General features: G+C 41.7%; 1 protein-coding gene and 1 non-coding gene across 2 annotated transcripts; one reads left to right on the top strand and one right to left on the bottom strand.

The window, feature by feature from the left end:
- Nucleotides 1–8,367: 8,367 nt before the first annotated feature.
- Nucleotides 8,368–26,501, bottom strand: Gtf2b (general transcription factor IIB). The gene is made up of 7 exons (XM_034501465.2): nt 26,352–26,501; nt 20,460–20,566; nt 13,299–13,432; nt 12,223–12,369; nt 11,961–12,090; nt 10,493–10,774; nt 8,368–8,777 (listed from the first exon to the last, which is right to left on the bottom strand). Exons 1-7 carry the CDS (start codon nt 26,366–26,368, stop codon nt 8,644–8,646), a joined length of 951 nt encoding a protein of 316 aa, XP_034357356.1. The 5' UTR covers nt 26,369–26,501; the 3' UTR covers nt 8,368–8,643.
- On the top strand, nt 17,784–17,887 carry LOC117708097 (U6 spliceosomal RNA). Its single transcript, XR_004606802.1, has one exon. It is a non-coding gene; the product is annotated as a U6 spliceosomal RNA (small nuclear RNA).
- Nucleotides 26,502–26,894: the final 393 nt, after the last annotated feature.

Raw genomic sequence — 26,894 nt, 5'->3', positions numbered from 1 at the left:
CTTTGGTTTTAAGTTTTCATTCCTGTTAGAATTTTCCTGTTAGAATATTTTGTGTTAAAATAATTGGCTAAAGAAGTTGGCTCTACTTTGTTCAAGGTCTTGAGAAAATTATTTTTAGCTAGCTTTCTGTTTATCCTGGGGAAGGCACATTGTCCACTTCACTTGAAATAATGGGGAGATTCCATGTTCTAGTTCTGTACTCCACAGTGTCTTCCACCCGTGCATAGAATGCCCTTTGTCACTAGACACCGAGACCAGCAAAGTTGCCAGAAGGACTAAGAAGCAAGCGTGCTAATGGTAAAGTATGAGCAGTGTTGACACGGGAGCTTCCTCTTGTTAGAGCAGTGCTTCTCATCCTGGGGGTCAGATGGCCACTTCGCAGGGGCTGCATATCATATGCCTATGTTGCAATTTATTATAGTAGCAAAATTACAGTTATGAAGTAGCAACAAGATAATTTCATAGTCGACAGTCACCACAACATGAGGTTTTACATATTATAGGGTCAAAGCATTAGGAATTTTGAGAACCACTGTGTTAGAGGATAACATTTTAGTATTGGATCTGACATTTGAGAAATTTGGCAAATTAATAAAGCAGAATGCTAGCCATTTTGTAGTCATCACATTAAAAAAGTATAATATTTTAGAAATGCATCTTTGGAACATAATGAACATTGTTATTATATATTGGCCCGATCAAAAGTGACTTCTACATTCAAATCTGACAAGATTGTATAAGTACTGCCCATCTTCCCAGAGCAGCTAGTGAGTGGTAAGGAAAACCCAGAGGGGAAGAAAACAATTTCCTATGGTCATGTACAAAATTAGAGGTAAGTACCATGGTAACTTGTAAATCTATATGTTAAAATCCCTGCCTGATGCCATGCTACTTAGACCCTGGCTAGGTGGAATCTGTACTACACCAAAAACCCTCAAGCGTTATTGGTCTCCTTAAAGGTAAGAAGGACTTTGGCAGCCTTTATACCCAAACAAGGAGACCATCTTGAGCTGGCGTCTAGAAATACCAGGGCTTTAGTGCCCAAAATTAGAGTTAGTAAACCCAAATGTACAGTTGAGGTGGTGTATATATAAAGCCCCTAATACGTGGGCATTATCGGTAGAGAGACTGCTGCAGGTGTGAGGCAACTCTGGGGTCTGTGCCAGCCAACACTACACTGTATCATTCTGTCTCCTAAAATAAACACCGAAATGACATTGCATTAACAATAAATTCAGTCCAGGAAGAGATTTGAACGTCACAGTTTTTAATACTGAAAAAGGTCACCTTGTGCTATGAAATCGACATAACCTAAATAAACTAGGGGAGGATACCTGTTACTAGTACATGTACGAGATCAAATATGACCACACCGGAGTCAGCGGCATCTGAAGGAGATACTGCTGCGTCGGCACGTGTGGCTTATTACTGGGACGTCTGTAAGCCTACTTGCCATATTAATAGATTAAAGAAGGCCAGGCAGTTGCCATATTAATAGATTAAAGAAGGCCGGGCAGTGGTGTCGCAAGCCTGTAATCCCAGCACTTGGGAGGCAGAGGCAGGTGGATTTCTGAGTTCAAGGCCAGTCTGGTCTACAGAGTGAGTTCCAGGACAGCCAGGGCTACACAGAGAAACCCTGTCTCGAAGAAAAAAAAATAGATTAAAGAAAAAAAAAAGTGATGGATTAGAGATCTCATTCCTGATTTTTTTTTAAGCAAAGGAAGTAGTTTTCTTAAACTGACAGATGGTGTCTATTAAAAAACATAAAGAAATATAACCAATTAGATCATCCTCTACATCAACAGTTTTCAGCCTGTGAGTCGAGACCCCTTTAGGGGTCAAATGACTGTTTCACAGGGGATGTATATCATATATTTATATTGTGATTTATAACAGCAAAATTAGTTATGAAATAACAAAAATAATGTTATGGTTGGGGATCACACAACATGAACTGTATTAAAGGGTCACAGGAAGCTTAAGAGCCACTGGTCTACATCCTTTGAGGAAACATTTCAAGTTGGGGACTAAAGCTATGACATCTGTTATCACTACTGTACTGTTTATCTGAATACTCAAAATAGGAACCAAGTAGCCATTGCTTCCAGATGCGTGTGATTGTCTGCTTGGCAAACTGCAGAGGTCTGGGCATATAACTCAGCAGCTAAAGCACTTGCCTAGCATGCTCAGTCCTTTCATCTCATAAGCCAGGTGAAATATACACTTGCGGTCCTAGCAGTGGCACTTGGAGACAGGCAGGTCAGCCCATATATAGACTTAAAGGCCAGCACAGGGCACTTGAGGACCTGAAAGAGGCTGAGGGGGAGAGACCAGGAAGGAGGAAAAACTCAGGTTTACAATTTGCTACCAGTAGTGATTTATTCACGATGTCATGTGTCAGCATAACATCAAGATACAAAATCAACCTAGAAACAAAACTGCAACAACAGCAAAACCAGTTACATATAAGAATTAGAAAAATCCTTCATTGGGAGACATTAGAGAAATCTAAGTACATACTCATTTATAGTGTGATATTTCTCTCAAATTAGTCTATAGATTTTGTGCACAACTCCAGTCAGAATCCCAGTAGATTTTTGTGGATCTTTACAAACTCATGTTACCTGGAAGAGTAAACAGTATGCAGTAGACAATGATGAACTTCCACATATGTGATGTCTCTTGAAACTTCCCAGTCATACTGAAAACTAGCCAGAAAAATGGTCCTCATTCTGCTACTGAACCACTAATATGAGCTTGGACAGTGTCTGGGTTTGGATAGAAAATGGCCCTATGGGCTTGTGTATGAACACTTGGGTCACCAGCTGATATGATGGTACAGTTTTGAGAAGTTGTGGGTCATCCTGAAAATTGGGCCTTGTGGGATGAAGTGGCGCACTGTCTCAGGTATTAGGGTTTATTGTCCTTCCCCAGTCAGCCTCAGTGTTTCCTGATTACCACATGATAACCTGCTGCCTTGGCCTCTTATTTTCATGATTACAAACTGCTTCCTGCCATGACAGACTCATGTAAATGACTTTTACTGAGTATTTTGTCACAGTGACAACTCCAAAGATTTCAACTTGCTAGGAGTATGTCATTGAACATTTCATCCTCAGGTTTTCAACCATCAACCTTTTAACATTTTTAGTCTTTAGTGTTGACCCTGCATAGACCAGTAGCCTAGTTAGTGACTTGATCTGTCCCTTTCTGGACTTAGCCTTGAGGTACTCTAAAGATAGACAAAGCCTTTACAGCTTAACTATGTAGTATTTGGCGACCTTTAAAATCTTTTAGTGGCATCATTGACTACCATCTCCAGGACACAATCTGGCATCCACAGAAAACAGTAGACAAAGTCAAAGCTAAAATAACTTATCATGGCCAAAACTCCAGCCCCATTGCATAAGTGCAATGTAGATAGACGTGCAAAAATAAAACAAGCTTGATGCAAAGATTTTACTTGCTGGGTTAAATATTAGAAGGCTTGAAGTCCATTGTTGAGTCTTCCAGTATCTCTAGCTATAAAGTCAAAAGGAACTCCAAATGTATTGAGTAAGGCTGTTAAGGGGACTCTGAGGGCGCAGACCAACCAAGCCGGCTTGGCACCTTCAGTAAGGGGTTTAACGTAATTGGCATATTTTCACCTGAGAACTCCATGAATTTTACTCCCTAGACTTTTCAGCATATGGAACAAACTGAGTTCACTAAGAGCACTAGACTGAGTTTGGTTTGAGTGGCTTTAATTCTGTCGCCTCTGTTACTTTAAAACAGTATGTTTGGCAGGAACATGAAGTATTTTGCATGCATACCAGCAGTCTTTCTCAAATGTTTTCAAACTGAACATCCCATCAAATAAGGCCCTTAGAGAAGCAGGCTGCTCCAGACCAAGGAAAGGCATGAGAATTGTTCTGCAGGAGAAAAGCTATTTTGCAGTCGGCCCTTGTGACACTGTTGTGTCTGACATTGTTCCTTACATATGCCCCACCCCCTAAAACTACTGGGATGTTTTTGTGCCAGCTCCTAAGATATGTGTAATTTCTTGAGTGAGTATTCTGAGATGATGATTGCCATGGGCAACCAACCATATGATTAGACAGTAGAACTCCAGTCCTAAGACCAGATATCTCCTGACACCTAGCAAGAGAAGTTCTGAGGGGTATGGATACCAGTGTAATCACCAATTAGCTTACATAAGAACGCTGCCATAAAAACCTAAAGGGCTGGTGACTCATTTCTATCATCTCGCCACATGGCTGAGGTAGAAGTGTTTCAAGTTCCAGGTTCCATAGAGACCCTGTTCAGATAACCCAAGTCACACACGCAGCTCAAAGAGCAGTTAAAACTGATAGCTGACACCTGGAAAAAAGTGCCCAAAGAGGGTCTGGAGTTCTGCCCTTCCACATCCCTTGACCAGCACAGACTGTTTACCTCTGCCCTTTTATTATTAAAAAAAAAAAAAAGAAGAAGAAGAAGAAGAAAAGAAAAAAGGTAAGCGAGCTTCTATAGCAAATTAATGAAATTAAAAGTGAGAACTTCAATTTTCAGCCAGCTGCCGTCTGGGTAGCAAGTTTTCTTCTGAAGTATGGCTCAGTTTTGAACCTATATTCCGTACTACCTCCCATATTCCAGACACTCCCTCTAGGTAGATATGGTTGAAATTGTTTCCCTAAGCAGTTTCTATTTAGGTATTTTACTTGGCGTGTAGGGAAACAGACACACATACAGGGAGTGAGTCTAAGTGATTGGTATGAGAGGGAAAACATGTATCTTAAAAGCTGTCAAAAGCCTCCAGAAACTACTTTAAAGTCCACTTCTCCCCTACCAGAGAACCTGAACAGGTCCGGAGGAAAGTATGTGAAAGATACAGGGTCTCTGACCTGGGGATCAACTGATAATGGCCTTATTGTGATGCCACGAAGTTCTGATATTCTGAGGCATATGCACAGGGATCTGGGGTGGGGAGAGCATAAAGATGTCTTGAGGGGGGGTCAGGAAGTCTTTCAGTAGCTCCCCAAATGGTAGATGAGATTAAAATCCAGCATCAGGAAAAGTCAGGGCCACTGACAATTGGAAATATTAACATGGAGCATAGAAGCCTTTTGCCTGGATTAGGACCAGATGGGTACAAGGCTGACCCCTTTAGTAGTTCATTATGATAATTAAAGTAAATCTCACACCTGTGATAGGAAATTAGCACAGGCCCCAAAGACAGCCATGGATAACGTATATTTGCTGCTGTGAACACAAAGGGATACTATCAAGAGGCACTGAGTTGCAGTTTTTAGTTTGCAAGAATTAACTACAGGGAAATTTCTAGCTATTAACTCCTTGTCACCCAGCTGATAAAAGTTAACATTTTTTGCGTGTATGTGGTGTGCTACATACCCGTTTGCACTCCCATGTGTGCAGGCATACATAGACATGTATGTAGAGGATCAAGGTTGACCTCAGCTGACTCTTGACCACTCTCCACCTTATATAATGAGGCAAGGTCTCTTGGCTGAACCCAGAGTTTGTTTCTGCTTGCCTGCCTAGCCAACTCTTGGGGATTCAGGTTGGCCTCTCACATCCCCACCCCATCTTGCATGAGAACAAAACTGTCATATTTATATGACAAGGGTTTACTCCTTTTCTCCAATCCCCCAAAAGAATTTACTAGTTTTTTTTTTATTTTGCTTTAAAGACAGGGCTTCTATGTACCCCTACCTGTTCAGGAACCCACTGTGTAGACCAGGCTAGCCTTGAACTCAAGAGATCCACATGCCTCTGCATTCTGAGTGCTGGGCTTAAAGGCGTGTACCACCACCACCACATGGCTAGAATTCACTTTTCCTAAGAATCTTTAAGGTTTGCTTTTAAATATTCTTTTTAATAGAATTCTTCTGGAAATATCTGGCTGACTTCGGTACTGAGGCAAACTTCTTGTGAAATTATCCTTTGTGGTCCAGCTGCATGGAAAGCACACACTGTTTTTTTATCAGGAGACTCAGTCCCATTTCAGCTACTAAATGACTATAGGCAGATCTTTTAATGTCTAGAAGCTTCTCTGACATTAAGTGTGGAGAGGACCAGCCTGACAGGACAGGACAGGGCAGATTCCTCCATCTTGTATTTATTCTTGCTGAGACCATTTCAGGTTCAACTAGAATTTGATTAGAATTTGATCTCCTTGATGGAGAGGGCCATGGAAAATTACCCAATTCTATTCTAAGAACCCTTGGTCAAGATGCCCCAGCTGACTTAGCTTCTGTTAAACTGCCTGCTTATATAGAACCCCTCCAGCTAACTAACCTCTTAGCTTCTGTAAAATTGTTTACTCAAAGCCACCCCTATTTCCTGCAGTGGCCTAGTGGGATACCAGGACATGGTTTCTCCCTTCAAAACACGTATGCTCTGGACATTAGGGAAGACACGTGGGCCTCTGAATACCTGAGTGTCATCTCAGCCAACTGCAATAAAGACTGAATTGGCTCTAAACTGAGTGTGAGTAGAGTAGTCCCTAAAACACCAGTGCTGAAAGTATACAAAACTGACAACCAAGTACTTGAACTCAGTCATAACAAACTAGCAATGAAGGTGGCATCCACTGCTTTCAGGCAGGTGGGATGTACTCACATTAAAACTTTAAAATGCTAACATACAGAATAGATTTGCTTTACCTATGCAGAAAGTGTCCCATGCTAAGTTAACTACTTACCAACTTGCTCTGATATAGCTACAGACTGGATTCAGGTTTGAAGGATGATCATCTCGAAGTTTACGCATCCACACAAATAATTTTTCAAACCCCAAGTAAGCAAGTCATCACTGATTTCCAAGTGTCTGATTCCTTTCCTGAGCATGTAGTAATAGATTTGATCTTGCCACACTGAACAAGTACTGGCCTGTGCACATTCCCTAGCTTGCGTAGTTCTGGGATCAAACTCAGGCCTCACAAAGCACTAGTGCCTGCCCCTACTCACCTTCGGAATGGATGACATTTCCTGCTTAATTTGGTATCTGGACCTCAATCACATAGATAGAACTTTAATTCTTTTACTTCAATCTCTTCAAAAAAAAAACCCAAATGTATATTCCCTGCTTTAACTATACTTTTCTAATTACTTAACATTTCCACACCTGGAACATCCTATTACTACAACTGAATTAGCGGGGAGGGTGAAAGCTAGGGGATTTGAAAGCACACATGCTAACATTTGCTACAGCATGTAGCTGTTCCCTGGCCCTTGATAAATCCAACGGAGCAAAACAGCTGAAGGAAAACAAAATTCTAGACAAACTTATGTGAGTTCTATTTTCCAGCTCTCCAGAGGACTGGTCTTAATAATTGCCAAAGCCACACTTCTAAAGGCTAGTTAGTTGTGGTTGCACATTGAATTTCTCAACTGGGAGCTGTGTGACCCTCATCAAGTCCAGGGAACACAGAAGGGTCCTGTTGCTTTTGTTCTGCATGAGATGGAAGATACTAAGGGTCAACGATGGCACCCAGGAGGGACACATGGAAAAGAGACTCTCTGCGTCTTACTCTAGGGTAGGAGATGGGCTCGAGCTACCTAGAGTATAAACTGCATCACCAGGTGTGCAGTTCTCCACTTAGACTGCAGACTTCTAGCCTTTCTCATGTTTAACCTGGCTTTGTGCAATGCCATGCAAGCACCCCATGTTTCACCTAAGGAAGAAATACTGGTCTTCATGGTCCCAAGCCCAGGCTCCTTCCATGAACAGCAGACTGACAGCAGGGGTAAAAGTCTTCTATGGACCAAGATCTGAACCTGCCTCGCAGAACTAGTGTCTATTGACTGTAACCTGCAGTCTAAATTAGTGATGTCTGAGAGTCAAGATACCTATTCCAACTTTTAAAAAAAACAGCAACATTTCATTAGTTTTCTCTTCTAGTGCCTACATAAGAGACCTTTAAACACTGACATGTAAAAGACATGTAAAATCAATGATGTGGACTAAATTTCTAAACACGCCGATGGTCCAGTAATCGTCATACAAATCCCAATAACATAACTAAGAACTAGAGACAGGCTGGTTCTGTGAAATGATTTATGAACACTCCAAACTTAATGTGTTATCTAATTTCACCACCCTTTCTTCTGACTGAGCTCAGTGAAACAAGCTTTCCCTCACTCACAAGCTGACACTCACACCCCCACAGGCTCTCCTGTGCTCTCAATGCTGTCACTCCAGTGTGAAGACGCTGACATGGTTCTCAAGCCTCTGCTAGTCTGCAACTTCTAGAATTGAAGAAACTAGATACAAAAATGATGGGAAGCAAGACTCTCAGCTATATTACCTGTAATGATATACTGGATTTATAACTATATATTATAAATTTCATAATACTATAACAAAAACTTTGGTTTTAAATTTTTATTTGAGAATTACATATTTCAATATCTTCCAAAATACGGTTTCCTAGATCACTAAAAAAGAAAGCGAATTCAGTAAGAAATTTAAGTCATTAAATATGTTGCACTAGTATATACATACAGAACACTAAGCAATAATATTTAGCTCTGGAATGCGTACCATCTCCTTTTTCCTCATTAAAGGCTCAACCAGCACTGTGTGGCTATATACAAAGTTCCATGTTCCATGTACATTAAGAGTGTGACACTTAGTTGCCTCAGCTTATAGCTGGGGTAATTTGTCCACTGGGGTGTCAAACTTGAAGTCTGAAGGGAAGAGATCTGGAGCCCGAGGGTAGATTAGCCTGTAGGACTGTCGGATTGTAACATCAGCTACACCAGCAATATCCCCGATTTCTAAAAGACAAAAAACAAAACATTCAATTGATCTGCTCCACCTCTTTCCTATACCAAGAAGAAAAACAAAAACCACCCTCCAATTTCACCTTTTAAAATTGACAAGGGAAAGATAATCTAACAAGTATGAGCAGGAGTCAGTAGTCAACATAAACAGTCACAGGGATAGGCCTCTGTAAAAGTCTATTCAGAATGCGGAAAGACAAGCTGCAGGATATTTGATCCCATTGTGAACTCAGAGATTTTAAACGGTTTCTAACTGGTACAGCTCAACTCAGTCTTTGACCCTAGCGCTTTGTGTTTACAGTAAACAAGTACCTGTGGTGTGGCTCAGGCATCCTAAATAAAGTCCATCCTAGCTCAAGAGGAGCAGCTAGTAAGCAGCTAGCAGAGAGCGGACAGGAATACATGGAGAGGAGGCTCACTGAGAGGAGGGTACGGAAGAAAGTGTGGAGAAGGAGCCTTTTCCGGCCCGGGTAGGAAATCAGTGGAGTAGGAAGGTCAGCTGGGGGCTTTTTCCATCTCTCCGAGCTAGCAGGCTTTCACCACTGCATCTAGCTCCTGAGTCTCTTGGTAAAATCGAATGGCTGGGATTTTTGTTGTTAAAATAACAGATATATGTGAAACAACCCAAGGCATGTCCCTGTGGTGACAGACACTCTTTACTTTTGTCAGGTCCTCTGTTTTAGGGCTTAAACAATATACCAACCATGTGCAAAGCCTAGGTTTATCCCGAGCACAGCATAAAAATCATCCTCAGCTACATGACAAGTTTGAGGCCAGCTCGGAAAGGATGAGACCTTGCCTCAAAAAAACAAAACAAAAAAAACCCCACAAAAATGGGGAAGGACCATAAGTCCCCATCCCTCCCTGATGAATGACTGACAATTGATAGTGGCTGAGGAAAGGAGTGCCATTCTCTTTAGTGAAGTAGCTGTTAGGTAGGGAGCCCTGCTCACCCCCCCCCCACCACCACCCCACCCCTAACCCTGCCCCTCACAAGCTAGGAAAACCTTTCCTCCTTCCCCCAACTCCTTCCACATGGAAAACACTCTGGGCTAATATGTCATCATTTTTCACTCAGGAGTGCCCGCCCAGGGGCTTCGTTTTGGACCATGTATGGCCACAATCCCAGCTCCTAGCTGAGACATCATCCCTCCTCTCATCTAAACGCCATAAACCCCCTTGCTTTAGCCAGGATGTGTAACTTCACTGACCTCTACCTGTGAGATGGGTGAACCCACTCCAGAGCTGCCTGCTGATAAACCTGCCTTTATCTACTTTTAATCTGGTCTAATCTGTCCTATAAGTGTATTGCCCAGGCAGAGTAAGTAACCACTGATAAGCTGAGCATGCTCCAGTAAATAGGCCCCTTCACAAAAGACACAAATTAAAATTAAATAACTTAATTTGGAAAAGGAGACTTGTACACAAGACTATGCCTCTGAATAATCACTATAAGCAAACTACTGTGTTTTCTTCCAGTATTTTTGTTTTGTTTTGAGGTGCTGGGAATAAAAACCAGGCTCTCAAGCACACTACGCAAATAATGAGTGGGTGAGTAAGAGGGCCATGTCCAGTCCTTTTTCCATATGGGTTAATGCTGCTCCAAGGATCTGAATAATTAACCTTTCTCTTGATGGGAGATTATGAATAAAACCAGCACACCCCCAGCCTTGCCATTTCACTGGCTGACGTTCTGATGAAGAGCCTACCTTTCTGTGTTCGCTTCTCAGCTGAGGCCTGAGAAGCCATGTATATAGCCGCCGCTGCCACAGAGATTGGGCTCCTGCCAGGAACCAAGTCCAGTTCCACAGCCTTGCGGGCTATGTGTGTAGCGGCCATCTGCACTTGCTTGGGGAGGCAAAGGTTGGAACAGAACCTAGACATGAAGTCCCCAGTTGTGATCAGGTCCACGCTGGTTTCCAAAGCTTTCAAAATCAGTTTAAAACAGCGACCAATTTCTTTCTTAGAGATTCGAGACACAGCACATATTTCTAAAAGAGAAAATATTTTTAAAAAAATTTTTAAGACAGTTCATTTTATAATTTATTTTTTATTATAAAAATAAAATATTCTGGTTGTAAAAAATTCAATCAAGGCTTAAAGATGAGGCCCTGAATCCTCTCGGGAATACTTCCTATGGATATTTATTCATAATGTCTTGGTTTAAATTTTTACCACACTTTAAATGTAGACTGTATTCTTTCAAAATACAACCTTTTTTTTTTTTTTTTTTTTGGTTTTTCAAGGCAGGGTTTCTCTGTGTAGCCCTTGGCTGTCCTGGAACTCACTCTGTAGACCAGGCTGGCCTCCAACTTAAAAATCCGCCTGCCTTTGCCTCCCAAGTGCTGGGATTAAAGGCGTGCGCCACCACCGCCCGGCTTCAAAATACAAACTTATCTAGTTCAATTTATACAAATAAGTTTCTCCAAGTAATCAACTTCTCTGATATCTTGTAAGGAATATTCTAAAGAGAAGAAAGAAAATAAATACTCAACCTGAAGAATGCAAGTGCACATGTATGACCTGCAGCTGTCTGCATACTGTCACTATAGAAGCTAAACTGTTAGCTCTGCTTGAGCTGTTACAGCAAAAAAACATGTCATCCCTCTCCCTTTGACACAGGGAAGCTTATGAAAGATGCTCACTGGATACAGTGAATACAGTCCCAATCTGGACCTGGTCCATGAAGGGCAGTGTATGTATCAGAACAACACTGGAGGAGTCTGTCTTGTGCCCATGAGTAAACACAAGCTTGACAAAAGCTAGCACTTAGCTCAAAGTCCTTGGTTTGTACAAAACTGCAAACACTAAGCCTAAAAACTAATTCCACTGCCACCTTCCAAGACCTGACCCCTCAAATGTGAGACCTATGCTGGCTGCTGTTCTCATCACCAGCTACAGATGTAACTTCCAAAGCCTCTGCAGCCTAGGATGGCAGGCCTCCAAGCCCATAAAACAGCTGTACTGTGGCCTTACAGGGACTAAAATGATGCTACCTGCAAAAGCAGCTTACAAAGAACATGGCAAAGAAGAGTGTCTTGTGTATTTTCTGTCAAAGAACATACAGAGGCACTGGCAAATGCATGTACACGGGTCGCTGTGCCGTGTAAAGAAGAGCAGAGCTGTCAGGCATCGAAGCTGCCTGTCTGAGCTCTACTTGGTACAACTGAAGCCTACCTTTAAATGTCCTGGGCACGCCTTCCTGTCTACAGGCGATGTACAGACAAGCAGAAGCAATTGCATCATTAGCTCTTCCCTTCAGGCTCTTCTGCTCATACACTTGCTTGAATAAATTATTTGTTCGATCCTTCAAAGCAGAGAAACTAAGTATAATTAAGTCTTGGCCATTTAATTACCTACAGTATCAAAATTTTATGTGTTCATTAAATTATGCAAAGTAAATGTCAGAATGGCTTAAAGTAGGTGGACAAGAACTCACAACTATATTGCGTGGGAGGTTGATCCTGTCTGCCATGGTCGTGATCTCCTTGAATGCATTCATCATCGCTCTATCAGAGCTACTCATTGTTCTCCGGTTCTGATACTTAGAATTGCCAAACTCATCAAAACTTGCAGCTCCTGTACCCTATAAAAGAAAGATTTAACCTTGCTCCAACATTTTTGGAAAATGTGAACAGACATACATACTACAGTGGCTATGAAAATGTAATGTACACACTCTGACTCCATATGCCCCGGAGTCTGTCCAATAGAGCCTATGACTTAAACAGAAACTGCCATTAGAACATGCTTTAAAGAAGTTGGTTTCATAGCCACTTCCTTAACTCTTAGCAACTGTTCAAGAACACAGAAAAGGAAATATGTGCTATGTTAGAACTTTGCTACTGCACAGTCTTGTTCTGTTTGTTTCTTTGAGACAGGATCTCATTATGTAGCCCTGTAACTAGCACACAGTCTGGAGATATTCTCCAGCCTGGCCTGCAACCACAGAAAGCTCTAGGATTACAATCTGTGTATGGTGGGGTATGGCCTTTGGTAGAATCATTACTTGGGTCCATCACTGGTTCTCTATCTGGGGTAAACAGATGTTCATGTTGGATCTCCTCAGAAAAGGTCTTACACAACCAGTACAAAAATTTACGGTAATGCTGTTTTGTAATAATACGTATATAGGTGTTTGCCTGTGTGTGTCTGTGTACTAGTGCATGACAGATGCCAAGGGAAACCAGAAGGATGCCTTAGGACTGCAGTTACAGTTTGTGAGCCTCACTGTGGGTACTGGGAATTTAACCCAAGTCTTCGAGAACAGCAGCCAATGCTCTTAATGCCAATCCAACTTTGTAATTTTGATTACAAGACTGTAATTGTTTTTCCCTTAACGATGAAAAAAGAAGTTGGCAGACTTTCACAATACTAACCCTGGTAAATCTTATTTCCAAGTCAAGGGTCTCCTCTGTATGACACTTTTAGTGAGTGACACTTTTGTAAAACTCCTAACTTTCTAGGTCTTTAGCTACTCTCCCCTTGACATTTCCTTCTAAATGGAATTATTACCTTGCCAATCATGGTGGACAAATCTCCATCACTCAGAAGAGGATTCTGAGAGTCTCCAACTCGAGATGGGTCTTTCGTTGCTTTGTCATTGCTGAAAGTTCTCCATTCAGATCCCACATCAATAACTCGGTCCCCTAAGAAGGTAAGCACACAGTTACTCACCTAGCCAGGCACAGGACTCAGCTCCCCAGGCTGGCTAATGGTTAGCTTCCTGATATGGCCACTTACATGTCTGCTCTGAAGCACTGCCAGTCTAGTAATGAGCTATGTAAACAGTATGCTATCATTATTCGTATCCTGAATCTTAAAAGAAAAAAAAATTAGTTAAAAAATAGCAAAAAGAGCGGGGCAGTGGTGGCACACGCCTTTAATCCCAGCACTTGGGAGGCAGAGGCAGGTGGATTTCTGAGTTCGAGGCCAGCCTGGTCTACAGAGTGAGTTCCAGGACAGCCAGGGCTGAGAAACCCTGTCTCGAAAAACCAGAAAACCAAAAAAAAAAAAAAAAAAAGCTAGTATGGTAGTCTATGCCTATATTTAGTATGGTAGCATTTGGGAGGCTGAGGCATAATAAAGAACTCAAGGTTACACTGACTACATATACATAGGAAGACCTTGCCTCAAAGAGCAAAGTAAAACAATAAAATTATTCTTATGTGATACAAAGAATAATAATGAAACCAGGTGTGGTAGTGCAAGCCTTTTATCTTAGCACTCGGGTGGAGGAGGCAGGCAGATATCTGGATCCCCATGAATTCCAGGCTTTGTCTCAAAAAAACAAAGACAGACAGACAAGACAGAAAGAGACATGAAGAAAGAGAGAGAATAATTCAGAATAAAATTTAAAAGGCAGAATTGAAAAAGGACGGGCAGACTTTTCAAGCAAAGAGGCTGTGGTTAGGTATGTGACATCAAAACACCTGACATGAATAGGCCTCACTGGCACTGCTTTAGCAGGAAGGACTCAATGTCTGGAAACATCTTTGAAGCAAACAGAGATAGCACTGAACACTGAAAAGCACGCTGATCAGTGTACCCATAGTAAAAGTTATCACTTAATCCCCAGAGCTATATAAACACAGATACCGCTTTCACTGGTACTTCACAAACGAGGTTAATTGGCCAAAGATCACACAGCCTGAAATGTGTATCAGATTCTAACTTATTCCAATGAACTCCTTCAATGAATTCTGCCACTGGACAGTTGAAAAGTCACCATGGTCATCTTTGCCAGCCACTACAATAAGTTACCATATGGATAGCCAATGAATACAACAATGGTTACAGTGTGAGACACCAAGCTGCTGCTTAGCTTTGGAAAATTTAATTAAGAAGATTTAGATGGAGGGATAAGGACATGGTTCAGCAGTTAAGAGCACATGTCATTTCACCAGAGGACCTAGATTTGGTTCTCAGCACCCACAACTATAACCAGCTCTAAAGACTCCACTCTTTCTATATAGGAACTTGACTCCTGTGCGCACATCTGCTACAGATGTATACAAATAATTTAAAATGAAAATCTTAATTTTTAATTATATTTCCTTATTTTGAATTCGGAGAAGTCTCTCCTTCTACCATGTGGGTTCAGGTGGGTAACTCAGTTTGTCAGGCTCAGTGGGAACCACTCTTATTTGTTGAGCCATCCTGACGGGCCCCATTATTTTCTTTTATCTTGTATTTCTTCAGCTTTAGGTGCCCTGTACCTCACACTTTAAAGGCTGTAAGGGTTAAGTGAATACAGCGCCTAAAAGCAACGTTTACAAATCCTCCATGCTCTCGACTACTGCTATGAAAACTAGACACAGCCAGGTGTCCTCTCCATGGCCAGGGGTCCTAAGAGATGCTCTTCGGCCCTTAGACTGTCAAGTCCCCAGGCTCTGCAGCACCTACTCAGTGACAAGGAGAATGGAGGGAAAAGATCATTTCAGTGCACACCATGCCAAGACTTTTACAGAATACAGTAATTAGCATATATGCAGAATAGCAATTATACTCTAAACCTAGTGATGTTCTTTAAGAAAGTAAGTAAACTTAATATAATGGAATGATGTGTTAATGAAGGCTTCTATATATTCAATTTTCTTTGAACTTCAGAGAATCTGAGAGTAACTAGAGTATTGCGTGGACAATCGTGTCTGAGTGAGAAAGACCAACATGTGAGGCACTGTCCCCATCTGTCATGTCCATATGCACTGAGAACAAGCAGAGAAGGCGGGGCAAAAACCTCAGTTACAAGGCATTTTAGCATGCCAGCGTCAGGTGCATGGCTCCAAGGAAGGGGGAGGGTAAGTGAGGGAGGTACTATGTGCTTTCAGAGTCAATGAGGTCAGCCTTCCTAGTCAGCAAAATCACAACAAAAACATGCACAAAGATACGGCCTTCACCCCAAAGTACCAAACCTGAAAAGGTCAAATGTCATTTACATATATATAAAGTAAGCACATATAATCTTATTTTTTCAAGCACTCAGGGCCTTAAGCATGCTGGCCAAGTGTTTGTTCTCTGAACTACAGTGTCAGCCCTGTGTCTGTTTTTATTTTGTGCCAAGGTCTAACTAAGTTATACAGGGCAGCCTGAGACTCATGCTAGCCCAGGCAGGTTGTTTAACAATAACCCTGCCTCAGCCTCCCTAGTAGCTGGGATTATGCCACCAGGCCCAGCTAACAAATATTTCAAGGGACAGAAATAAATATATCAAGAGAAGTGCAGATGAAGAGGCTTGCAGGTATGCCTACATACATACTGTAATTCTACCTGAATATTTGGAGATAAAGCACCAGCAAGCCAAAATCATTCATTCATAACATTTACCTTTTAGCATAAAAATACCTTTTACTGATTGCTCTATACTACTTTTAAATAGACATGGGCTTCAAAACTGATAATGATAATAAGGTGGCCTAGCATATAGGATAAACAGAAAAACCCAGCAATGGGCTATTAGGAACACTTTCCAAATATGTAGACTGATTTAAGTGACTCAGTCAAGAATCTGTGCCTTATATTAAGAAACACTCCCTTTCAGACAAAACTGTTCCCAGCAGCATTTATACGAATCCCATTTCCAAGGCAACGCAAACAACATTGCATGAAAGTATAACTAGTCGAAAAACCATGCACATGAGTGAATGATAGGCAGGACCATTCGGGAAAACTGAATATAAAAGGACTGCCACTTAAGATCTAAAAGTTTCCTGGAGGAAAACTTCAATCCAGAATGTTTTCAAGGAGTGAATGATATAAAATAGGCCTAATGTTTAGCTACTGTTATCTCTAAGAGGAAGCTTATGTGTAATCAACCTTTGAGAACAAAAAGTCTACCAGTTAGTAAGCACAAACACCCTAAGTATCCTAGAAACAAAAACATGCCAATGTTTCCCCCTTACACTGCATGTTGATTTTTGTAAACTTAGACCAAACAGCTGTCAACAGTAGCACTGATGTGGACACAAACTATCCGTGCAGCCATTTCTATCCCTATAGCAGATCTTACTGCTTTCCTCAGGTCCACAGAAGAAGTCCTCCCAGCACAGGTCCCAGCACTACAGTGTAGAAGCCATGACAAAGAGTGGCATTTAAAGAGCATTTCATATAAGTGAATATATATATTAAATATATAACTACAAACTCTGTAACTTGATGATTATAAATCAACATTCAAGCAATGTACAAGGTCAAATTTTATGAACAAACTGATGCCCTCAATACAGTACTGCCATCTACTGTTGAAGTTCTACTGCGACACAATCCCACTATTAAAATGTAGTAGGGGGCAGGGACTGCTACACATGCTTGGATTGAACAGTTTTATGAACAGAAAGAAGCTCTGCCTAGTCACCACACATCTTAAAAGGCACTGGTAAGGGTCAGGTATGGTGATGGACTCCTTTAAGTCCACTAGGCAGATCTGAGTGACAGGCCAGCCAGGGCTACTAAGGAGATGGCTCAGTTGCTATAAGGCCTTGCTCCATAAACATGAGGACCTAAATTGAGATTGTGAGCAGCCATTTAAAAACTTCAGCATGGCCACATACTTAAAGACCATGTGCAGGGAAGTATGGGTACAAACAAGGGGATCCCTGAGGCTTGCTGACCAGCTAAATAGAAGGAAGCCCTGGGTTCACTGAAAGACCCTGTCTTAAGGGTGTTAAGTTGGAAAACAATAGAGGACTTACCCTCTGACCCCTACAAGCTTACAAACACATGCACACATCACACACCACAACACATGTGAATCAGTGATAAAACAGCTAATGCCAAATCACAGCACTTCTACGTATTTTACAGTTCTAATGAAAGTCAAATAGGCGATCATGACATACTGAATGAACAGTTATTCAACTGGTTCTCATGCCAAAGTGGAATGGATTTCTCCAATCTCCCAATCTAAGTGGGTCTGAAGACTCTTCTGGCCACTCCTAGTGTGCTCTGGTTGGCTTACTTGGCTCTACTTTCAACACTCTCAAAAAAAAAAAAAAAAAAAAAGTGCTTGCTTCAGCAGCACTTACACTAAAATTGGAATGATACAAAGATTAGCATGGCCCCTGTGCAACCATGACACGCAAATTTGTGAGGTGTTTCATATTTTTTAGAGGGTCAGGAAACTGAATGGAGGTTGTAGCAATAGGGGAACTGAGGCTAGCCACTAGAAAGTCCCACATGCCAGGAAAGCTCCCAGAACCCAACTGGGATGACATCAGCTGAAATACTCAACAAAGGGGAGAGAGAACTGATGGGGCCACCCACCCATCTCAAAAATATTAAACACAGAATTGTTCCTGTCTAAAGGAAATGCAGGGACAAAATGTGGAGCAGAGACTGAAGGAAAGGCCATCCAGAGTCTGCCCTACCTGGGGATCCATCCCATCTGCAGACACCAAACCTAGACACTATCTTTTGCTGATGCCAAGAAGTGCTTGCTGACAGGAGCCTGATACAGCTGTCCCCTGAGAGGTTCTGCCTGAGCCTGACCAATATGGATGCTTGCAGCCAACCATCAGACTAAGCACACCTCCCAATGGAGGAGTTAGGGGAAGGACTGAAGGAGCTGAAGGGGTTTGCAACCCCATAGAAAGAACAACATTATCAACTAACCAGATCCCCCAGAGCTCTCAGGGATTAAACCACCAACCAAAGAGTACACGTGGAGGCTCCAGCCACATATGTAGCAGAAGATTGCTTTATCTGGCATCAATGGGAGGGGAGGCCCTTGGTCCTGTGACGACTCCATGCTGATGCCCCAATGTAGGTGAACTGCTACGGCAGTGAGGTAGGCGTGGGTGGGTAGGGAGCTCTCTCATAGAAACAGGGGGAAGGGAGACGGAGTAGAGGGTTTGCAGAGGGAAACCGTGAAGGGGGATAACATTTGAAATGTAAATAAATAAAATAACCAATAAAAAAAATCCTTGCATTCCTGATTGTCACTTTTTTAACCAAATATCACATAGAAAACATGACTACTCTGAGGTAACACCATACCTAGTTTATTATTTTTTTATTAAGAAATTTTGCTGTGATCAAACATCCCATGTTAACTCTTTTCTGACCACTATCTTCCTGAGTTGGTGTTCTGAAGCGTGCTTACCATGGCCATGTCTGGACTGTCTATGGTTAGCTACATAATTATAGAATCTCTACATAACAAACAAAGGCATTGCTTTACCTAGTCAACAAACTAATTGTTCCACTCCACCTTAAGAAGGTGACGTTGGTACAAGATAGTAATAAACACTATAAAATGCAGCAATATGGCAACTTGCATGCCACTTGAGTACCCACTGAGTTCCTCCACAACTAAACAGTGAAACTGAGTATCAGAGCCAGGTGATAAGAGCAAGCCTGTGGTGCTACTGCAACAGCTAAGCAGTGAAGGTGATACGAAGCATGCTGGGGTTGGTCTGGTGCTGCTATGTATTCAACCATGAGGAGATCCTCACCTACACTAAGCGATGTTTTGTAACCTTGCTCCCCAACTTAACTGGTCAATAAAAGGGTGACACCTGTGACTGGGCAGTACAAAGAGGTAAGAGGGTTTTGCGTTACCTGGCTTGAAAAAGTATTATTTCAATTGTTCTCAACCACTTGAAAGCATAAAAGCCAACTTTTATCATGAAAGCCACGTTGAGAACAAGTGTTAGCTGTGTGCTGACCCCAGAAACAATGGATCTCAACTTCTCCTAGTAAATCTCTATGTTCTAAAATTCCCACTGTAAGCTCATCCATGGGGGCAAAGTCTCAAATACTCAGTGTGGAAACAACTTCCCAGTATGGTCTGCAGAAAGTAGCCTTCCTGAGTGACCGATGGTAATGAGACAAGTGCACAGTCCATGCTATCAGCATTTGTTACAGTCCCAAGGCTAAGAGCAGTTTCATTCCTCAGCGGCTCAAACCGCTCAAAGGCTGGGAATGCAGCTCAGTGACAGAGTGCTTGCCTAACCATGAGGCCCTGTGCCTCCTTGGCAGTACCGTAAAACAAAGCAACAATCTTCACTATTGCTCTGTTCTCTGGGAGTGCTCACAAGTGCAATTTTCGTGAGTCTAGGTAAGTCTCTTCTGTGTATCCAAATTAGTGAATGAATAAGCATAAAACTGTAAGGATTGAACCAGGGGGCTATCATAGTGCTAGGCAAGCAAGTAGCTATATCCTCAGATCTAAAAGCAAAATTTTAAGATGTGACATGTTTGATCAAGAACCATTTGAACTAGATAATCTAGATCATGATGCCATATGTAAGTCTTAACAAATCTCTTTTTTTTAACAAGGCACAGGATGAGGCTCAGTATTACTACTCTGGAATCCACCGTATTTACTTTGGAGAGCATACGAATGACATGAAAGTTGCTATTTATTAGTTATTTGCATATCAATCTCACACACGCCTTCCACTTCCATTTAAGACTAAGGGCGCCAGCACTGCTGGCCTTTCCATTTCACTACGGTACGTTTCCACCTACATTACACAGCACACAGTGGTTACATACATGCAATGCTACACGGGATGTCTGGAGATCTTACTCATTTCTATTTCTTTTTCTTTACTTTATCATAACTGTGACTTGTGTGGGAGGTAGTAGCTGTCAAAATGTATTTGTTAAAACTTTAAAAATTGTACAAAAGCAAAGTACTAAACGATTCAAGTTAAAACCTTCATAGCTACTTACCTACTACTAGGCCGCATTCAGGACAGATCATATCGCCAGCTCTGTAGTCCTCAACTAAAATTGCATCTGGATGATTCGGACAAGTGACTCTTGGGAGAGCATCCAAACTACATGGAAAACAAAAACAAAAACACGTTTTATATTTCCCAACCAATATGAAACAAGTCTTTATTGTTTTCTGGTAATAGGCAAGACACAAGATTTTGAAACTCTTGATTAGTATAATAATAACTTACAATACCCCATATCATTTACATATAATTACCTGGTTGGTGCTTTTTATTTCTTGTTAGAAAATAACTGCTTTCCTGCTTACTAGCCCCCTTACCATAGATTCAGCAAGACACACTAAAGCCAACACATGTTTACATGAAAGACAATTAGGTCTGACAGATCAGACAGACAGACAGACAGGTGTGGCTGTGCTGATCTTAAGGGCTGGTGACTTCACTTAGTCCAGTCCAGAACTGAGGAGGCTACCCTTTAAAATTTCCTTTGCTGACACATGCCAATAATCCCTGCACTTTAGGCTGCAGTAGGATTGCTTGAGCCCATGACTTTCAGATCAGCCCAGTCAAAAGACACAGATATCTTCACTAGTCAAAAATCAAAAACAAACAAACAAAAACAAAAAACCAACCAACCAAACAAACAAACCCCCAAATAACCATACATAGATGGAAACTAGATTCCTATCTCTTACCCTGCACAAACACCAATTCAAAATGGATCAAAGACCTTCATATAAGATCTGAACTTTGGGGCTGTATAGGTGGTTCAGAGATTCCAAGTACTTACTGCTCTTCCAGAAGACCTGGGTTCAGTTCCCAGCACCTACATGGTTGCTTACAACCACTTGTGATTCCAGTTCCACTGGATCTGCTACCTTCTTCTGGCCTCTGAGGTCACCAAAACACACTCAGACACATAAAAGTCTTTGGGGAAAAAAGCAATGCAGATCTGATACTTTGAAAACAGGAAAAACCACTTCAAGACATCAATATAGCAAGGACTTTGTTAAAAGTATTCCAATAGCACAAGATATAATCCCAAGAACTGAAAAGAGTGACTGAGTGAAAGAGTGAGCACAGCAAAGGAAACAACTGGCAGAGTCAAGAAACTACACTGTAAGAGCAAAGTCTCTGCAGTGACCTAGGAGGACTACTGTCCAGAATCTCCATGAACTACAAACACCGAGTACCAAAAAGACAAGCCATTCTATCAACAACTGGACTAATAAATGACACTTCCCTAAAGATGAAATACAAATGGCCAATAAATATTTGAAAATGTATTCCATATCTACAGCCACTGGGGAAGTGAAATGACAACTGCTCTTTTATCTCATCCCAGACAGAATGGCGATCATCCAGAAAACAGAGAATAATACAATGGCAAATGTGGGAAAGAAGGATTTACACACACTACTGATGGGAATATAAACTATGATGGCCGCCATGGAAACCACAATGGAGTTCCTCAAAAGACAAACGGTAGGGTTGGAGAGAGAGCTCAGGAGATAGAAGTACTTGTTGCCGGGCCTGATGACTTGAGCTCAGCCACTGGGACTTTTTAAAATGTGAGGGTTTTTTATGCTTTGTTTTTGTTTGTTACAATGTCTCCCTTTCTTACAAATAGTAAGTAACCAATTCTCTTAACTCCCTGCCTGCCCCCTTCCCAATTCCCAGCCCAGACCCTTCAAAGGTTTCTCCCAACTGTTCCTCCTTTAGGCCCCCAACAGTCTGCTTAAACAGACCCAATACTAGCAGCTCCAAACTATAAAAACTATTCTAGCCTACCTGCTCGGCTCAGTGTCGCCTGGCTCAACTCTCACTGTCTTCACCCCTCTCTCTTTGAGCCCAATCCTCTTTCTCAGACTCAGGTGGCTTTTTCATATCCTCTCCTGTTCCCAGAAATCCAAGGGGCAACCAACACTGAAGGTCACAGGGTCAAGCAGTTCTAGCAGTTAGAAATTCTTAAAGGGCCAGTTGACTAGCAACTGGAGGGGTGAGGGGGTCCTTTAAAGGGCTTGGTGCATAAGATAAATCATACCACAGGGACTCATGTGGTGGAAGAAGAAAACCGACTCCCGTAAGTCATCCTCTAAGCAGGTTGGAGAAAGCAGAATCCCACAGGCTGTCCTGACTCACACCTTGGCACATGTCCTTGACCTCAATAAATAAATACTATATAATGTTTAAAACCAGAACTACCTAAGACTACCCAATTCCTGGGCAGATGCCTGAAGGTTCTAAGTGAACACACCACAGATATTCACACACCCATGTTTATGCATAGCAACAATACAGCTTATCAAATGGAATCAGCCTGGCATAAAGAGAATGTGGCGTGGATACATAGCCTGAAAGACTGAATTGTAGGAAAACAGATGCAACTGGAAACAGATTAAGTGAATAAACCAGAATCACAACAACAAGGATAGCATGCTTCTCTCATGTGTGGAATTTGTTATATTCAAGTTGACATGTGTGCACACACATATGCAGACATGTCACATACGGGTATAGGACCTGATAAGAAAGGTGCCATTAAGAGAGAGAAGGATGTGATTTTTAGGGAGGGAGGAAAGAGGAAAAGAGAGGGCAGAAAGGAACACTATATGGGAGAAGTGAACCAGAAAGAAGGTGGAGGTCAGGATAAGTGACTAATGAGGTGTAATGATACTACTGTAAGAAATGTAATGAGATCCATTATAGCATGTTAATCTAAAAGACTAACTTAAAAAGAACAATATAGTTTCAAAGCTATCATATTTACTTAAGATTTGCGATATTAGTAACATTAAGATTTGTATTTATTTATTTATTTATTTATTTAAGGTGAGCATTGGTCTGCAGTACTGTTGGCCTCAAACTTACTATACAGCCCAGGCTGGTGTCAAACTGGGAGTAATCCTCTTGCCTCAGCTTCCCGAAGTGGTGAAATCTTAGGGATGTGCCACAAGGCCCAGCTCATGATATTTGTAACTTTCTTATTTATTTTATCTCAAACAATAATACAAGTTGAGGAAGTTGATTAACCGTAAATGATTTGAGAAAAGAAGCTTTTAAAAGTAACTAAGATTCTTAACAAAAACTTATTTCTCAAAAGGGTGAATCCTCTTAAAATTCATTTGACACAATAAAGTAAATGGTTATATATTACAGTCATTGAAAGCACAAACCTAAAACTCAAAATTAATTGTTCTTATAGTTAACTGTGCTTTTGTGGTTTCGGATCAAGTTTCTCCTGCTAACTAGTACGATTCAGAATGTTTTAACAACTGGATTGTTTTTGATTCATTTATTTTTAAGGATACATTTATTTGTGTTTTATGTATGTTTTCTCTGCTTGTGTGTAGGTGCACTGCCTGAATGGTTAGTTCCCAGGGATACCCTGGAATTACAGTTACCATGGTCGGTACGGGTCTTCTGCAAGAGCAACAAGTGCCCTTCACCACAAGTCTCTCTCCAGCTCCCTAACTACCAACAACCAAGTCACATGGAAAACTGATTTTAAATTCCTATAATAACCACCAGATTTATTTACTTACTTAATTAAAACATATCCTGGAGTTTTCTACTTGGGAAATGGGAGAGGGCAGAAATTGCTTTATACTTGTAGTTGTTCTATAAATTTGTTAGAAAAATATAAATCATGAAAAATAAAACTAAGTAGTACATAAAAATCAAAAAAGCTGCTAAAATAAAAGAAAATGTTAGCAGAATAAGAGCAGCTCTCAGTAAACAAAGCAGGAAGTTAACATAACCGCATGTTAAGGATTAACATAGCTTGGCACTATTAACAAGTCTACCAAGTCAGCTGTGAGGAGACATCCAGGATTCAGGGAGCAGAACCAGGCCTGCTACCATTTCAAGCATTTCAAAGCCACCTTAATAACTATACACAGACTAAAGTGAGGCTGTCTCAACAGACAGACAGACTAGATAGATAGATAGATAGATAGATAGATAGAAAGTAGGTCAAGGGGCTGGGAGTCACGCTCAGAGGATAACTATGCACAAGAGTTCCAAGGCAGCTTACACTAGTCTCAAAAAACAAAAGCAGGTGAAGAGACTGGGAATGTAGTTCAGTGGGAAAACGCATCCCTAGTATGTAGAAGTCCTGGTTTCAATCCCTAGCATTTGAGAGAGGGAAACATGAAAAACTTTGCAGTATATTTAAATGACACTGCCTTAAACATTATTTACTTATTTATCCATATTATTTAAGTATGGATATTTTGTCTGCATGTTTGTCTGTGAAGCATGAGTATAACTTGGTGCCTACAGGAGAGATCATGGTCAAAAAGTTATTTACTTAAGTCAGAATCGGTAGTAGGCATCATTCTGGACATGTTCTCTTTTCAAACACTGACCAGTGCCGACACTTAGTTACTGCACACCACCCTCAGGGACAAACTCTCAGCAAAAATCTAACACGGACTTCCATTCACACTGGTGGGATAACTTGATAGTAACAGGAATAACACACATTTAAAAGCTGGCTGAGGGCTGTGCATATGTGCAACCCCACGGCTTTCAAGGTGGATACAAGAAGATTCTAGACCAGTAACTCTAAAAGAAAACCTGGCTGTCCAGAAAAAAAATAAATTTCAAGGAATTTTTTAAGTGAAGAAAAGTTTAAAAATTGTAACCAGTGATTTTACTATGTGTACTATTTAAACACTACAACTTGTGTTTCAAGAATATGGGAGTTTCTTTTCCATAAGGTAAGCTGTGCCTACATATGAACACATTCAGCTTCCACATCAGCAATGGGAAATTTCAAAAGTGTTTGGGGAAGCTGAAGGTTCCCATGTCCCTACAAGGAAGCCTTACCTGACAAAACCACACCCAGATGGAATGATTAAATCATTTAATCTAATTAAATCGTAATATCAGTAAACAAGAATGGCCATGGCTTCTACTCAAGAAGCTGAAGCTGCTCTCTCTGCCCACCTCCCACTTTTTATAATAAAAAGCAGACCTGGAGGTTCCCAGTAAGGGCCGAGATTTCTGTGAATAATGGCTTCCCGTGGTGACGTTTATCAATTCCACACATAGTAACCACCTCAAAAAAAAAAAAAAAAAAAAAAAAAAAAAAAGTGCCAGACGTGCAGAACTTAATTTGATACTTTCGGTACATTTTGTGTTAACTAGAGACCAGCGGAATGATAGTCAGAAATAGTTATACTAGGCGCTCGAAAGGTCAACACGCTGGCGTGACTCAGTTTACACATATGCCAGTATACTAATATCTACCTCATAGTGGCTACAAGAGATATAATTAGGGTCTGCAAAAGCATTCTGCAGGTCACAAGATTAAAGGCTGTCTCTTGAGGACACAACACACATTTCCTGTAGATATTAAGTACATTACGTTTTAAAAATACATTTAAAATGACTTCCAGCATATGTAATTAATTTTCTGCAGACATCTCCTTCTGAGTACGCAATGATACTTTTCGGGGTGTGTACCAGGGTCTTTTAAGAGAATGAACCAAGTCTCCGTATGTGCTTTCATTCCCACTTCTGGGGGCCCCTGGACTGGCGACCCTTTTCCACCAGACAACCAATGCCGACGTTTCTCAACTTTGTGGCTGTCAGATCGACAGGGACCTGGAACGTCGCTTCCCCAGATCTTTGGAAAAGAGGTTTCAGACCCTCAGACTGGATGGGCCGTAAGGAAGGAAATACACAGAAAACATTAACATGACACAAAGACGATTGAAGGGTCCGGAGGCAGACGGAGGCCGGGGCCGTGCGGATCCGCAGGGACAAACACGGGCGGCGATGACTCAGGCCGGCAAGAGACAGCCGCGGTGGCCTTCTGGAGGAACCTCGGCCCCAAGATCCCCCGCTCCACTCGCTCGGAGGCCGTTGCACTCACCGGCTGGTCGACGCCATCTTCGCGGCTCCACCAACAGCTCCGTCCGAAGCAGGAAGCAGTACTGACTCGCAGACGCCCCGAGCCGGGTTTTTATGCGCGAGACAGTCGCGCGCACCCTGCGCGGCTACGGATCGGGAGGAAGGCCAAAAAGTCTTCGGTCCTTAGCGACGCTGGCTGTATACTTCCTGGTTTTCTTTGCTGAGTGGCTCTCAGCTGCTAGTTGATAGGCAAAAGTTCAAAGCCATAGCCGGGCAGTGGTGGCGCACGCCTTTCATCCCAGCACTTGGGAGGCAGAGGCAGGCGGATTTCTGAGTCGCCTCAGGTGGTACTCTCCTGTATTCCTGCACTAAGAAGGTAGGAGGATCTAGACCTCGTCTCAAACAAAACACCTTTTAATAAAAAAACAAACAGACAGACAAATAACCAACACACACAAGGAACCAGGTTGGTTGAAAACGGCAAAGCCCTCGCAGCAAACCACTCCTTTATTTTCAAGTCCGTTTTCCCTATCTGATTGAATTCTCATTTGCTCAAACTAAGGAA

The sequence above is a fragment of the Arvicanthis niloticus genome, chromosome 4 (genome assembly GCF_011762505.2).
Source record: "Arvicanthis niloticus isolate mArvNil1 chromosome 4, mArvNil1.pat.X, whole genome shotgun sequence".
Lineage (NCBI taxonomy): Eukaryota > Metazoa > Chordata > Mammalia > Rodentia > Muridae > Arvicanthis > Arvicanthis niloticus.
Note: the sequence above shows the minus strand (reverse complement) of the source record. Positions and strands in the feature narration are given on the sequence as shown.